We start from the raw sequence: 14,693 nt of genomic DNA on the forward strand, positions 1-14,693 counted from the left end.
GTTAAGTTGGAAATCTAGGTAACAATGTTAATATTTTTCAACTGAATAGCAGTTAATAATACAGAGGGCTATATATTACCTCCTCCTTGTAATACACTGAGTCTCTTGTGTTTAGGTGTAACACTGAATACTGAGTATTCACATTATTTGGGAAGTTGGAGTGCCCATTTACAAATGTATTTGCTTAACTTGAAACAGTTATGTCCACTTATAGTTACACTTTGAATAAGATATTGGTTATATGGGTCAATGGAAGGAGCAGGTTGCACTTGTAATAAGTCCTGTAATCGCTCTAATCCTGTCCTGACAGTTTATAAAGTTTATTGACTTAACAACAGTCTTAATAGTGTATGCTGTTTTATCACACTTAGTATACTGATTATAGATAGGATGACACCGGAAAATCAGGAAAAAGCCAATCAAGCTCTTGCAAGAGCAATATATTCTTTGATCATTCGCTCAGATACTTCTCCTATAGAAGTGTTGGCAGCCAAAACATCCTTCAAGATGCTGAAGTGCTTTAGGGTCTGTAGTGTCTAATGGAGATGAGTGCTTTATTTTTGTTTGATACACTCAATCAGTAGAGGGATTAATTGAGACAAAATAATGTTAGTTTTGTTATTTTGATTTCTTCATGTTTTCATTGTTTGGGTGGAGGGACTGTTGTACTGGCAAAAGATGTTCCTTATAGTTTACATGTTCTTAACATATCCAGACTTTGTAGTTTTTGTAACAAAAAATAAAGTTTTAAAAAGTTGTTTATTATTTACTCAATAAGCTTAACTTTTTTTCTAAAACGCAATACTTTTTTTTTTTTTTTTTTATACACACTGCATTTTATATTCCCAATGTAGCAAAATGACTTTCATTCTTTAAGAGTTTTCCCCCTTCTGTTTTTTCTTTAAATTTTTTCCAATTTTTTTTTTTTTCCATAGCTTTAGAATTTCCGGATAAGTCTCTATACCTATGCTTTTCAATAAGATATTAAGAGAAGCAAATTAGATAACAGAAGTGATTTGGAAATTTTATTTGTTATATGCTCTATCTGAGCCATGAAAGAAAATTTTTAGGTTTCATGTACATTTAACCCTTTTGCAAGGGGTTAGCAGTTTTAGGACTCAATTTATCAAGCCCTTCTCCTCCCTTGACTGCAGGTTCGCACACAAGAACCTGCAGTCAGGATTTATCAAGCAGCGGCCATCAGACCGCTGCTTCCCTACCCTGTTCTCCACCTTTTAGGTGGAGAATTTAGATCTCCTTTGGTGTCGTCCAACCTGGAGATTGACAGCTCCTTCACGCGCATGGTTGGCTGTGTGCATGCAGTGGGCGGGGTTGCACGCAAGCACAAAGAAGCACTTACGTGCAATGTTAAATTGCGGCAGCATATTGCTGCCCGTCAGAGGAGAGCTTGGGCAGACAGGGCGAATATGTACACCCCTGTCCACCATGGATTGATAAATCAAGCTCTAAATATAATGCCAGTTTAAATAATTATGAGTTATTCTAATCCTTTTCCCCCTCCTTCTCCACACTCAATAAAGAAAACAAATAATAGTTTGCTTTGTGCACAGAAACAGACATTCTTTTACTAGATTTACTAACATATTACTATGACCTCTGTAACTTGACATTAGTAATGAGTATTATACTACATTTTTAAAAATGTGTATCTAAATAATTTAAATTTATGTTCACTGTTCATCTGCAAGTTAAAAAGTTTTTAAGACTTTAAAGAAATATGTCAGTAGGTATCAGTGCATAATGTTTATTTTATCAGTGATTTCCAACTTCTACTTTGTCTGTGAATTAAATCCAATAAACTTCTACAGATCTGACACTTTAGGTTTCACCTTTGTGCAAGCCCTTTTTATCTTAGTAGCACTCGCCAGCAATGATAAGTCCCATGTTATAAGTAGCATTCACCAGATTCCTTCCCTGTAGCTAAAGAAGGGGAGTCGTATACCACCAGAAAAGGAGAATTTTTAAACTTTAGATTTCTGTCCAGCCCCTTAAAATGGGCCAGTCTTAATTGCTGAGCATTACATAATGGGCCAGTCTTAATTGCTGAGCATTACATAATGGGCCAGTCTTAATTGCTGAGCATTACATAATGGGCCAGTCTTAATTGCTGAGTATTAGATAGGGAGCTTTCAAAACAAGGACATTATTTTAATGCAATTTTTTTATGCTCAGCAACACTATTCTTAAACTTTATGTACATTTTATCTTATGCTTAAAGTGCCATAAAACATGTTAAGATCTGTGCATATCCTAAAAGGGCTAATTAAGTAAAAATAGTTTGCATACAAAATATTGTTTAAAATTTGCTGGCAAGTATATTAAAATAATTTTCAAAAATAAGCAAAATGACTTGCATAGCTATGCTGTCTGGAATAGTCTGATCAACCCTCCTTATCTGTGTTTAGTATCAGAAACACAGGCATTGTATTTCACAACTGCTTATTTGCTTCTATGCATGCTACAGCAGATAATGAGTGTTAAAGTCTGCATTCTACCAAAGCAATTGCAGATCTAGATTGTAAGTTCCCACAGGAACAGGGCCCTCAATTCCCCCTGTATTTGTTTGTTAATCTTTAGTGTCTTTTATATTGTATTGTACTGTACTTTTATGTTTGTACCCATGGACAGCGCTGTGGGGGAGTTTGAGCTGTACAATTTGGAAACTTAAAAGAAAGGGTTAATGGCGAGGCACTGCAGTATAAATTTGCAGGTAAAGTAATTTAAAGTACATATTATATTTTGCCTCTATCCCAACTTGTTTTATGTTCCTTTAAACTTAGATGAAGAGAAAGCAAAAATAAAAGGCAAAGCCAAGCAAGAATCCGAGCAGAAGGATGGAAAGCCAAAACACACACGTCCCTCTTATGTGCATAAACCTTTCCTGTATTCCAAATACTACAGTGATTCTGATGATGAGCTAACGGTGGAGCAGCGTCGACTGTCTGTTGTGAGTCTATCAGTGACCACTTGTAAATGGTCTATCCAAATCATTTTAGAAAGAAAACCAATAGCTTAGACTGTTTATTTGTATAATAAAGGGCCTATATAAGTATTATAAAATCATCTAATTTGTTTGTAAGCACCTAGATATTTTTATATAACATATTAAGCTATGTGTAATTAAAGAACTTTGTATTATTTATTTCCCTCCCTTTTCATGTAATTTAGTTCTGAAAACTGAATTTTTACTTATTTGTTTACATCGGAACTTGGTGTTCCTATGTAGAAAAATAAGTCTGGGCGGGAAGAGGTTAAACAAATGCTTGTTTCTAGTTAGCCAAATTAAGTAAACACATGGAAGCAAACATTTTTGGTTTTAACAATGAAATGCTGTAACAAATAAGGTAATGTTATTACACTAGAATGAGTCTTTAACTTAATATCATAATGTTTTTTTTTATAGTTTTTTTTTGTTTTTTGTTCCTTTTTATCAATAGTAGTAAATATTACGCTTTCTTTGCTTTTGACTTAGTTTCTGATCTTAGGCTAAAGAAAAAGAAGAGAGATTATTGAGGCGGCAAGTTAAAAGAGAAAAATTAGAAGAAAAGCGGAAGAAGAAAGCTGCTGAGAAATCAAAGATGTTGAAAACGGCAAACCAAGGTATTGTAGTGGTTTCTGTTTTTTTTTTTTGTTTTTTTTGTCTGAATGAGGAAACTACTGAGGTTCAAATTGATTAGTTATGCAATTCAAATGTATTATAAAGGAACATGAAACCCCAAATGTATCTTTCATGATTTATATAGATCGTACAATTTTAAACAACTTTCCAATTTACTTCTATTATCTGATTTACTTAATTCCCTTTGTTGAAGAAGCAGCAATGCTCTACTGGCACCTAGCTTAACACATTGGTAGAGCCAATAACATGAGGCATATATGTGCAGCCACCAATCAGCAGCTCCTGAACCTACCTAAGTATCCTTTTCAACAAAGGATACCAAAAGAACAAAACAAAATTAGGTAACAGAAGTAAATTGGAGAGTTCTTTTAAAATCACATGATCTATCTGAATCACAAAAGAAAAAACTGGGTTTTATGTCCCTTTAAGCTTTTTTGGTTTCCCTAACTATAATATATTGCTGACGTGCTATTGTTTATAGAAACAAAAAAAAAAAAAGCGTTATGAGGCAGCAACACATTAACCAGTGGGAATGCAAATTTAAAATAACAATCCTATAAAAACCATCAGTGGTATACAATAAAATAAAAATAAGATGAAAATGAATAATACACAAGATGCATCTGAAAGTTCATAAAAACCACAGAATAATTGCATATGAGCAGTCAGAGTAATCTCTCTTATAACTGTCCCAGTAAGCATACATATGTTTGGTTGCAGTCCTGCTATGTGATAATAAAACGGATGATCCTCGATAATAAAACCTTAGTGTGCCACTTGCATGGGAATATTCTGTTAGGTGTAGAACCCCCGGTTTGTTCAATGTATAAGGTGTATTTCACTTGCCTTGACTTTGGCACCACCTTCATCCTTATTGAAGTCCTTTAGGGGCTATGGGTGATCTTACCTCAATATGTGATATTCGCGGCGGCTGTATTCTACCTCCAGTGACTCGCGGGCTCAGCTGTTTGGGCGTCCACCTCGTGTGAAGTGTTTCTTTTCCTATGGCATCGAGAATCCACAAAATCATTCTAATTACTAGTGGGATATTCACTCCTGGCCAGCAGGAGGAGACAAAGAGCACCCCAGCAAAGCTGTTAAGTATCACTTCCCTTACCCATAACCCCCAGTCGTTCTCTGCCTTGATCACGGAGGATGGCGAAGAAGGTGTCTGAAGATATTTAATCCTTTTAATGGGTACTTTTCCCTGCAAGCAAGGATTGGGGTCAAGCTGTGTCCATGTTGATCTCTTTAGTAAGAGTAATGGTGGCTTTTAGCAGTTAGAAGACGGCAAGGTTGTCTTTTCTTAAATTCTAACATTCATGCTACCGCTCTGTGGAACACCAGGGTTGGTTACTCTGTTTTTTTCCTTTCTCTCCAGGTCCCTGTCAGAACTGTTTGTTACACCGGAGATACAGTGCCTGCCCTAGAGTTGAATACGGTCTCTGTCAGGATGATGTTTTTTCTGCCAAGCCTGGGGCTTCTGAGAAAGCAGCAAGATTGGTAAGTCCCTGGATCCCTTATTCCCCCTATGGCTTGTGGTCTAAATGAGGGGTGACTTCTCACTAAGGGTGGGGGACTTTTACCTCTCTGATTTAACCCCTCAGTGGGGGTAGGCACTATGGGGTTCTTAAAATTGTCCACTATTATTTTTAGCTAGAGTAAATCCCTGGGAAGGGTATCTGTGATTCCGGTTCCTATTGAACTTGAATCTTGGCTGACATAGAGTAAATCCCTTTGGGAAGGGTATCTGTAAAATATTTGAGGTTTATAGTTTTCCCTGACCGTTATTTGGCTGACGTTCCGGTTCTTAGAGGGATAGTTCCTTTATTGGTGAACCGGAGAGGGGTTTTGTCAATGATAGAGGGACATCCCTCTCTCAGGCAAGTCCTAGTCACTTATTTTGTTAATCACGCAGCTATCATTTTTGGAACTTGTATAGTACAGCGCTTGTGAAAGGGAACATTTGTACTGGCAGTGAACACTTGTGTGGATGTCCGCATTTGCGGTTCACTACATCAGCACTTGTTTTTCAATGGCGCTTGATTAAGAGTGACGTTAGTGCACATGGCCACATTTGCAAGTCTCCCTTGGGTGCTTAGATGGTCCTGGTGTTAATGGCCGCATCGTGGCTCTGAAAGGAGGCATGTGCATCCCAGCAACTTCAGCGCGTGGCTCTTGTTTGGGAATGTTTCTCAGGTACTGAAGATAGTCTGCTTCTTTGTCGATCGCACTGCGCGCCAATTGTTTTGAGCCCATTATGTGCAAGTTAGGCTCCCATGCAGATTTTCATTTTGTTTTAGGGATGCCATATTTATTCAATGCGCACTTCAAATTTCATATTCCCGCCATGGCGCGCTGTTGCACTAAACCTAGGAGAGGTTTTGTGATCTCCTGAGCCTTTTGTTTAATTATGTCTCATCTTCTGGGCCCTGTAATGTTATGTGCTGTTTTTTTCTGACTATTATGTTCGCTGTCTCTAAGGTCAGCGTAGTCCATGATAGATGTATATTAATAGCGGTCATACAGTCAGAGATTTTCTCATTATGTTTATTTCAAATGCGGTGAATAATTGTTTTTATTCATGTGTGGAAGTGGTGAGATGGAATGGGTTAAATTTTCTTTCCATGTTTTTGACAGATTTACTCTTGTATTGAGTTTACTGCCTTCTAGTGATTATATGCAAACCTTGTCTAAGCCATTTATGGATGGTAACAATTTTTTTTCTACTACTCTAGTAGGTAGTACATTATGTGGGATCCCTGTGGAATCTCTTATGTATCAGGTGTAATATAACATAATATAGTTTTTTCTATGTTATCTTCTTTGTGCAGGGGCTCTTCTCCTTTATGTTGGAGATCCATATTTTGAGTTCTCTCATATGAGGGGATCTGTTCTAATATCCGTGACACGTATGCTATCCTATTTCATGTATAGGGGCTTATATGTATCTCTATCAGATGGAGGTGATTTTTTATAATTGTTTTGTTTCTATATTTTATGTATAGGAATACAGTCATAATTGATATGTCTGTGACATGTATGCTTTGCCTCCCATACTCTGGTTTCACTTCAGATCTATTAGATCTTCTGCTTTTTTTCTAAAGATTTACGTGGAGAGGAACAATCATGAGTATATAAAGAAAAAAAAGAAAAGGGAATTTTTTAATTTTTTTTTAACTAAGGTTGTCATCTAGACTCTCTTTTAATGTTTCCTATTTGAGGTCTTTTCTGACACCAGGGCCTCTAGGAATGTTTGTTCCCTTTGTAACTTCAATGGATTGATCTAGGATTTCATGGAGGTCCAGTTATATTTGGTATAAGGGAACTCTATCCTAATCCTTCCTATGACTTTAGTCAGCATATAGAAGCCGCTCTCTATACAGTCTTGGTTTACAGTAAGGAGCAGGTTTTTCTTCTTTCTGAAGTATTAAATACACGATGTCCCAGATCCTAGGGATACAAGATTGGGTTCAAGTCCTGTCTCCCCAGGGGCAGATTTTAGCCTGTCAAAGTTTTTTTTTCTGCATTCCAGGGGAAGAGAGTCCTTTTTTCACTACGTAAAGGACCTATTTTCTCTAGGAGTGTTTGTCCCAGTTCCTGTATCGGAACATAATCGGGGTCTTTTTAGTCAAATCCTTTTGTTGTTCCCCAGATAGAGGGAATTTTCTGACCCATATTGGACCTCAAGTGTCAACAAATTCACTTAAGGTTCTGTCCTTCATAGGAGACTATTTGTTCCATTCTTCCTTTGGTTCAGGAGGGTCGGTTCATGTCTATTATGGACCTGAAGGACGTGCATTTCTTGTTCCCATATTTTGGGAACTTTTCCTATTTCTGTGGTTTTGCCTTTCTGGACTAACTTTCCAGTTTGTTGGCCTTGCTGTGGCCCTTTGAATCTTTACAAGATCTTAGGGATCCTTTTGGCAGTGGTCAGATCTAGGGAATTGCGGAGGCGTCATACCAGGACGACTCTTGGTTTAGGCGTCATCTTTTCAGTTAACAAGATCACATAATGAGATGTTGTTTATTCTCGTTTCCACGGGAAAGTGACTCTGCAGTAGAGCTCCTTGGTTCCAGACACCAGGGTGTGTTTTTAGGTACAATTATAGATTCTTTGTGCATGAGGATTTTTCTGATGGAGGTTAGATAATCCCTTCTTTTTGCCTTTCTCTTTTATTTGTGACTCTATGTATAGAAGTAATTGTTCTGATGGTTGCTTCTATGGACATTGTTTATTTGGCTTGGTTCCATCTGAGATCCCTACAGTTTATACATTCTCAGACAATGGAACAAAGTCCTCTCGGACCTATCGCAAAGGATAGTTTTGGATCTCCTACCAAGAGACTCTATCTTGGTGGTTTTTGCAGGTCCTTTTATCTCATAGTACATGCTTCCTGGGACCAACCTAGGTGATTGTGACCACGGACGCCAGCCTTTCCGGCTTGGGAGCAGTTGGAGTTCTTTAAAGGCTCAGGGTCTTTGGACTTGTGAGGAGTCTTCTCCTCCCTTATCCATCCTAGAGTTGGGAGAAATTTTTCATGTTTTCAGTCTGGCATCAACTAGCTTCAATCAGGTTTATCCGATATTAATCGGACAACATCACCTCGGTGGTGTACATCATTCTCCAGGGAGGATCATTAGCCGTGAAGGAGGTAACTCGTATCTCCAGTGGGCGGAGGCTCACGATTGTCTACTCTCTGCCATCCACTTCCCAGGGGTGGCCTACTGGGATGCGTTTTCTGAACAGGCGGAATTTTCATCCTGGGGAGTGGATTTTCCGCCCAGAGGTTTTTATGATGATACCCTCAGGTGGGGGTTCCGGATTTGGATTTGGTGGCATCTCGTCTAAACGCCAAGCTTCCAAAGTACTGTTCAGGATCTAGAGCTCCACAAACCGCTCTAATAGATGCCCTGGCGGTGACTTGGACTTTCTGTCTGGCATACCTGTTTCCTCTGTTTGCTCTCCTTCCTCGAGTCTTTGCTCATATTAGGCAGAAGGGGGCGTCTGTGTTCTAATAGCTTCAGCGTAGGTTCACAGGACCCAGTTCGCGGATCTGGTGAAGATGTCATCTCTTTTCCTTGGAGGTTGCCTTCGAGGTAGGATCTTCTATTTCAGGGTCACTTCCTCCACCCAATTCTGGATTCTCTGAAGCAGACTGCTTGGAGATGGTACGCCTAGTCTTGGAGATGGTACGCCTAGTCTTGGCTGGGTATTTCCCCTTGCCTTATTTTTCCTCGGTTAAAGGGACAGTCAAGTCCAAAAAAAAACCTCACGATTTAAATAAGGCATGTCATTTTAAAAAATGTCCCAATTTACTTTTATCACCAATATTGCTTTGTTCTCTTGGTATTCTTAGTTGAAAGCTAAACCTAGGAGGTTCATATGCTAATTTCTTAGACCTTGAAGGCCGCCTCTAATCTGAATGCATTTTGACCACTAGAGGGCATTAGGTCATGTGTTTCATATAGATAACATTGAGCTCATGCACGTGAATTTACTGAGGAGTGAGCACTGATTGGCTAGAATACAAGTCTGTCAAAAGAACTGAAATAAGGGGACAGTCAGCAGAAGCTTCGATACAAGGTAATTACAGAGGTAAAACGTGTATTATTATAACTGTGTTGGTTATGCAAAAGTGGGGAATGGGTAATAAAGGGATTATCTATTTTTAAACAATACAAATTCTGGTTTTGACTGTCCCTTTTAAGGCGGATTATTGTGCTATATTGGGATTTCTTCCCAAGGTAGTATTGGTTTGCTTCATCAATCAAGAGATTGTGTTTTTTCTAAATTCTTCTAAGAAGGTACGTCTGTTACAAAACCTGGATGTAGTGTGTACCAATTTTTTTTATTTGCAAGCACGCACCTAAAGGATTTTCATCAGTCTTCTGCCCTATTCGTTGTTTTTCGCTGATAAGCATAAGGGTCAGAAGCCCACTTCTGCTTTTTATCTCTGGTTGAGAAGCCTTAGTTGTTTAGCATAGGAGACAGCTGGACATCAGCCTCCTGAGAGAATTGCGGCTCATTCCACTAGGGCTTTTTCTCCTCCTTGGGCTTAGAAGTATGAAGCATCTGTGGAGCAAATCCTTTGCATATTTTTTCCAAATTCAATAAATTTTATACTTTTGCCTCGTTTGAGGCTTCCTTTGGGAGAAAGGATCTTCTAGCGGTGGTGCCTTCTGTTTAGGTCCGCCTGTCTTGTTGTCCCTCCCTTTCATTCTGTGTCCTCTAGCTTGGGTATTCGTTCCCACGAGTAATTAGAAGGATTTCGTGGACTCTCCATGCCATAGGAAAGAAAACACAATGTATGCTTACCTGATAAATTCTTTTATTTCCAGGCATGGAGAGTCCACGACCCGCCCTTGTTTATATTCAGACGTCAGTTTTTTTTGTACAAACATCAGACACCTCTATACCCTTGTGTTATCATCTTTTTCCGTTCCCTTCGGCTGAATGACTGGGGGTTATGGGTAAGGTAAGTGATACTTAACAACTGTTGGGGTGATCTTTGCCTCCTCCTGCTGGCCAAGAGTGAATATCCCACTAGTAATTAGTATGATTTTGTGGACTCTCCATGCCTGGAAAGAAAATAATTTATCAGGTAAGCGTTAATTTTGTTTTCTCCTCTGCTTGTCACACTTCCGGGTTTGGTAGTCACGTGAGCAAGGTAAGCCAATCGGGAAGCTCCTTCAGCGGCAATAATCCTTACGGAAAACAACTATTCGTGGTATTGTCCCTTCTCATTCACAGAGCGCTCTGTATCAAGGGATAGGAGTCGTGTAGGTCATATAGCTCACGTCTACATGTTTTAGCCTCTTAGGGAAACCAAAACGCTTGGTAAAGGCCTTCTAACTATAATATATTGCTGACGTGCTATTGTTAACTTGAAGAAGCTAGTACATCTATAAGCAACATAAATCAGTAGCCGTAAATAGAAAGTTGATTGGAAGAAAAATCTTACACTGTTCGTAGACAAAAAAATGGCCATTTTAAAGAGACATTTTAATCCAAATTAAAACAAAAACATCAGTGTGTTTCTGTATTGAAGGGACAGTAAAGTCAAAACTAAACTTTGAAGGTTCAAATAAAGCAATTTTAAAAAACTTTCCAGTTCTACTTCTATCACCTATTTTTTCTTTTTTTTTTTTTTTTTTGTTTTGGTACCCTTTTTTGAAGAGCATACTTCTTATATTACTTTGAGATTTTAATATAAAATGTTTAGGTACAGTATATGTAGTAAAACTTTTTTATTATTGAAAACATCATTATGTCTAACATTTATTTAGTGTTATTCCTTTAGAATTTTTTTTTTTTTTCTTCATAAATGGAAAGAGTCCACAGCTACATTCATTACTTTTGGGAATTCAGAACCTGGCCCCAGGAGGAGGCAAAGACACCCCAGCCAAAGGCTTAAATACCTCCCCCACTTCCCTCATCCCCCAGTCATTCTTACCTTTTGTACCAGGAGGTTGGCAGAGAAGTGTCAGAAGTTTTCGATAGTCTCTTATGGAGGGTAGTACTTTGGCATGGGACTGGAGTTTAAAGTAGTCCTGTCTGCCTCTCAGTGAGAGCCTGGGTGAAAGTTAGAGTCTGGAGATGCAGGGAGAGTCTTTCTGCAAAACCATCCACAAGCAATCCGCGTTGACGAGTTTCGCTGCCTGCTACCATCTGTCACACTTGAAGGGCAGTGTTCCTGTTCCACGACGTAGATTCCGGTAAGATCGTTTCATTTTACTTTCATCATGGATGTATTGTAATTACAACTGTTTATCCAAGCGGGGCTACAACATTTCGGGGATAACTTTAACATAGGATCTCAGTGAGGCTCCTTTTTGTATCTCGGAATCAAGGGTTAATATCTCCTGGGGGGGGGGTTATAATCATGTTTGTTATGTGATTCTGTCTGCTACTGTGTAGTGTTGCTTCGGCTCATGCCTATTTTGGAACATAACGGACTATGTCTAGTGACGCGGCCTTTAAGGTCGGGCGCGCTTTTGCATGGACTGCACGGTTTACCCGCATTCCTGACCGTGTGGTGACAGAGAAATCCTGGTCAGCTGGTGTCTGGTTCCCTGGAGGAAGTGAGTGCCCCAGCCATTTTCTTATTGGTCCATTTTTTATTTAATATCCCAGTTATGGAGTATTCTGATTTTTTGGAGATGGATGTCTGATTCAGACTCTACTTCTTGAGAAGAATATGAATTGACCTGGGTGATACATGCCCATCAGTTATGCTCCGAATGCCGTTTTTAGAGTGCTCTGCTCCTCGGGATCGGGGAATCGGGTGCCCACTGAGCCATCCGCCTCTGGGGATTTTATTTCCCACGTGGCAAGTTTCCTACCACCAACTCTTACTACGCAGGCAGGTAACCCAAACGCTACTTATCCTTCTATGGAGTGTGGCCTGTTCCCACCGGAGGTTACGACACGGTTCCGCATGGCCATATCTTTGGCGCTGGCGCATCTGCACTTCCCGGGAGTGTGCTTACGATATTGTCTGTGTTCCGTTAACCGGGGTTCGTCAGGTGTGGGATCGCCTGGCCCAGTTTAGCCCTCCGGGGGAGCCACTGCCCCTGAGGCCTCGGGGGGTCAACCTTCAGGGCCGATGTTTTCTTTTGTCCCGGTGGAGGTATGTTGCGCCTTTCATTATAGACTGGCGCGCCTTCGTGTTCTACTGAGGCACGTTTTGGCGTTGCTGGAGGATCCCACTCCTAATAGGTCTGGGGATTCTCAGTCTTAATCTTCGACTGGCTTGCTTGCATAGACATAAGGGGATGAAGTAATCTTCTTATAGTCTTTTTGTTATTTGTGTATCCTTTTCCAGTTCTGAGCTTGGAAGTCTCAGACCACTGTTGGGCTGGCCCTGCGGGTCTTTCCGTTCTTCCTGCCTTATATTTTATTTTAATCCGGCGAGGATGATTTTTATTTGGTCTAAAGCTCATGTTGTTTTGTGATGTTTCCTTCGGGAACATTCTTCTCTGGAATTGATACTCGCGATTTTGTGGTTGCACTGTTTACTTTGAGGAGGTACTAGTCTTATGTTCTGTCTGACTGTTCTTTATCCCTCCATCTCGGGGGAGACTCTGTGTCCTTGACAGTGCTGGGGCCCTTGGTTTCAGGCTGGTCCTGACTGGGTACAAATCCTTCTGTCTTTGAGGCCTAGTTTAGACACGTGGTGCCTTTTTTATGTCCAGCTGGTCCGGTGAGGGCGCCTAGTGATCACATTATGATTTGTGTTGTTTACTTGTTATTTTATAAGCTTCAACTAGCATCCTGAGAACATTTGATGGTCCGTGGTTGCTTATGGGCATGGGGGATTGGTTCAGTCCTCATTTGCCTTTCAATCTAGTGGGCCGGGACTCCATTGAGATCCGCAGCGACATGCTCAGTCTTGTCCGATTTTTTTTTTTTTTTTTTTTTTTTTTTTTTTTTTCTTTTTTTTTTTTTTCTTTTTTTTTTCCGGGAACTAGAGTGTTCCTTTCCGTTGTGGGTTGGAGGCTTGGAGGATTTAGGTCCTTCATACCGCTGTTCTTACGGTTTTGCCTTTCATGGTCTCTTTGGAAGTGTCCTTTTAGGACTTGTTGCTTTTAGAGGCTCTCTTCCTTTGGGTCGAGACTTTCTGGACTTCGTCCGTTTTTTCTGGCGGCTTTGGCCGCTTAATTAGGAAGTGAATGTCGTGAGGCTCTGTCTTCCTTCAGGAGTTAGTCTTCTCCATATCAGGGGCGATAGGAGGTAAGTTCTGTACCCGTTCTTCGGGTTCCCCTGTTATCATCCCCTGTTCTTGTCTTGGATCCTTCTTGGATGTCTGGAGACTTATGATCCTGTGGACTGGTTCGGAACGGCCCAGTTTTTTTCAGGGACCCTATGTTGCGACATAGGGGCTAGCTCATTGGGCTTGCATGCAGGAAGGCCAGAGTTCACATCCACCTTCGAGTACTGGTTATAAACTTTAAGGCCTGACTTGTCGTTCGGACGGAGTGTGCTCTTCTTCATGCTGAGTTTTTTCTCTGTTGGGTCAACGTGGTGTCTGGGTGATTCTTTTTCATTGGATCCGTGTTTTGATCATACTATGGCTTCATGTCTTGTGGACATGTACGCTGTTCTTATCTGTGCCCTTCCCTTTTGAGGGGATAGTTTGTCTTCCTTATGAGCTGGGGTTTCCTCTCTCTGGGGGGTCATTGTCCTGCCCTGTCTATAGGAGGTTGGATCAGGTGGCTTATTTCTGTAAGGGGCAGCATCTGCTGCTCTGTGGGCTCTGTTCCACCTGTTGGAAATTGATCTCTCTACGTAGAGTTTGTCTAAGAGTTGTGACAGGTCTTCCTACGGATCTATTGCACTTTTCTCTGTTCCAGGTCTTAGGGGGTTCTCCTTGAGAGTGCCTTATTTTGAAGGAGCGGATTGGGTTGGCACCCGTGCTCTGTTAGGGTGGGTGAGTCCCCCCTTTTTCTTTTCATTCCCTGGGGGCTTGTGGTTGGGGTCTTTCTGTCCCCCTATCTATCAGACATGTCTGTCGCTTGGGCTGGTCCAGTGTTAGAGCAGGAGCTGAGATCTGGTGCTCTGCTATTTCGTCCTCTCAGCATTCGAGGTACAGTAAGCCTCTTTGAGGTCTCTCCTTTCTCCACGTTCAAGATTTGTGGGAAGGACTAGCGGCTCTTAGCCTGCAATGTTATCTGCTGCTTAGTGGATACTTAGCAATCTGAAGGAACCTATCTTCAGCTGCTTTCTACTTGCCCTGCAAGTATTCAAGTTTCAGAGTAATTTTTAGATGACTGCAGCATGCAGTGTTTTTGCTTCAGGTGTTGTTCGTCAGACCTATCTGAGCTTGCTGCACGATGTTTCATTTCTGAATATTTCGGTTTTCTGAGCTACCTTTTTGCGACTTGGGGACCTTCGTCTTCAGTTGCTTTCTAGAGTGTGGTTGCACTGTGTTAGGGGAAGATCCTCTCTCTGTTTCAGACTCCCGGCCTTATCCTGTAGTTTCTGTATTTCTGGGATCTGGGCGTTGCCTCCCCTTGTTTCTATGAGACTGGTTGGGTCTCTGTTAGCCTG

At 40.6% G+C, this 14,693-nt stretch overlaps 1 protein-coding gene across 1 annotated transcript in view; it reads left to right on the forward strand.

Moving 5' to 3' along the window:
• BOD1L1 (biorientation of chromosomes in cell division 1 like 1) overlaps positions 1 to 14,693 on the forward strand; it is a 539,385-nt gene that overhangs the window by 16,117 nt on the left and 508,575 nt on the right. Inside the window, exons 7-8 of the mRNA XM_053700293.1 lie at positions 2,802 to 2,968; positions 3,507 to 3,621. Of these exons, the coding sequence (XP_053556268.1) occupies positions 2,802 to 2,968; positions 3,507 to 3,621 (282 nt within the window). The remainder of the gene's footprint in view (positions 1 to 2,801; positions 2,969 to 3,506; positions 3,622 to 14,693) is intronic.

This window comes from Bombina bombina, chromosome 2 (genome assembly GCF_027579735.1).
Source record: "Bombina bombina isolate aBomBom1 chromosome 2, aBomBom1.pri, whole genome shotgun sequence".
NCBI lineage: Eukaryota > Metazoa > Chordata > Amphibia > Anura > Bombinatoridae > Bombina > Bombina bombina.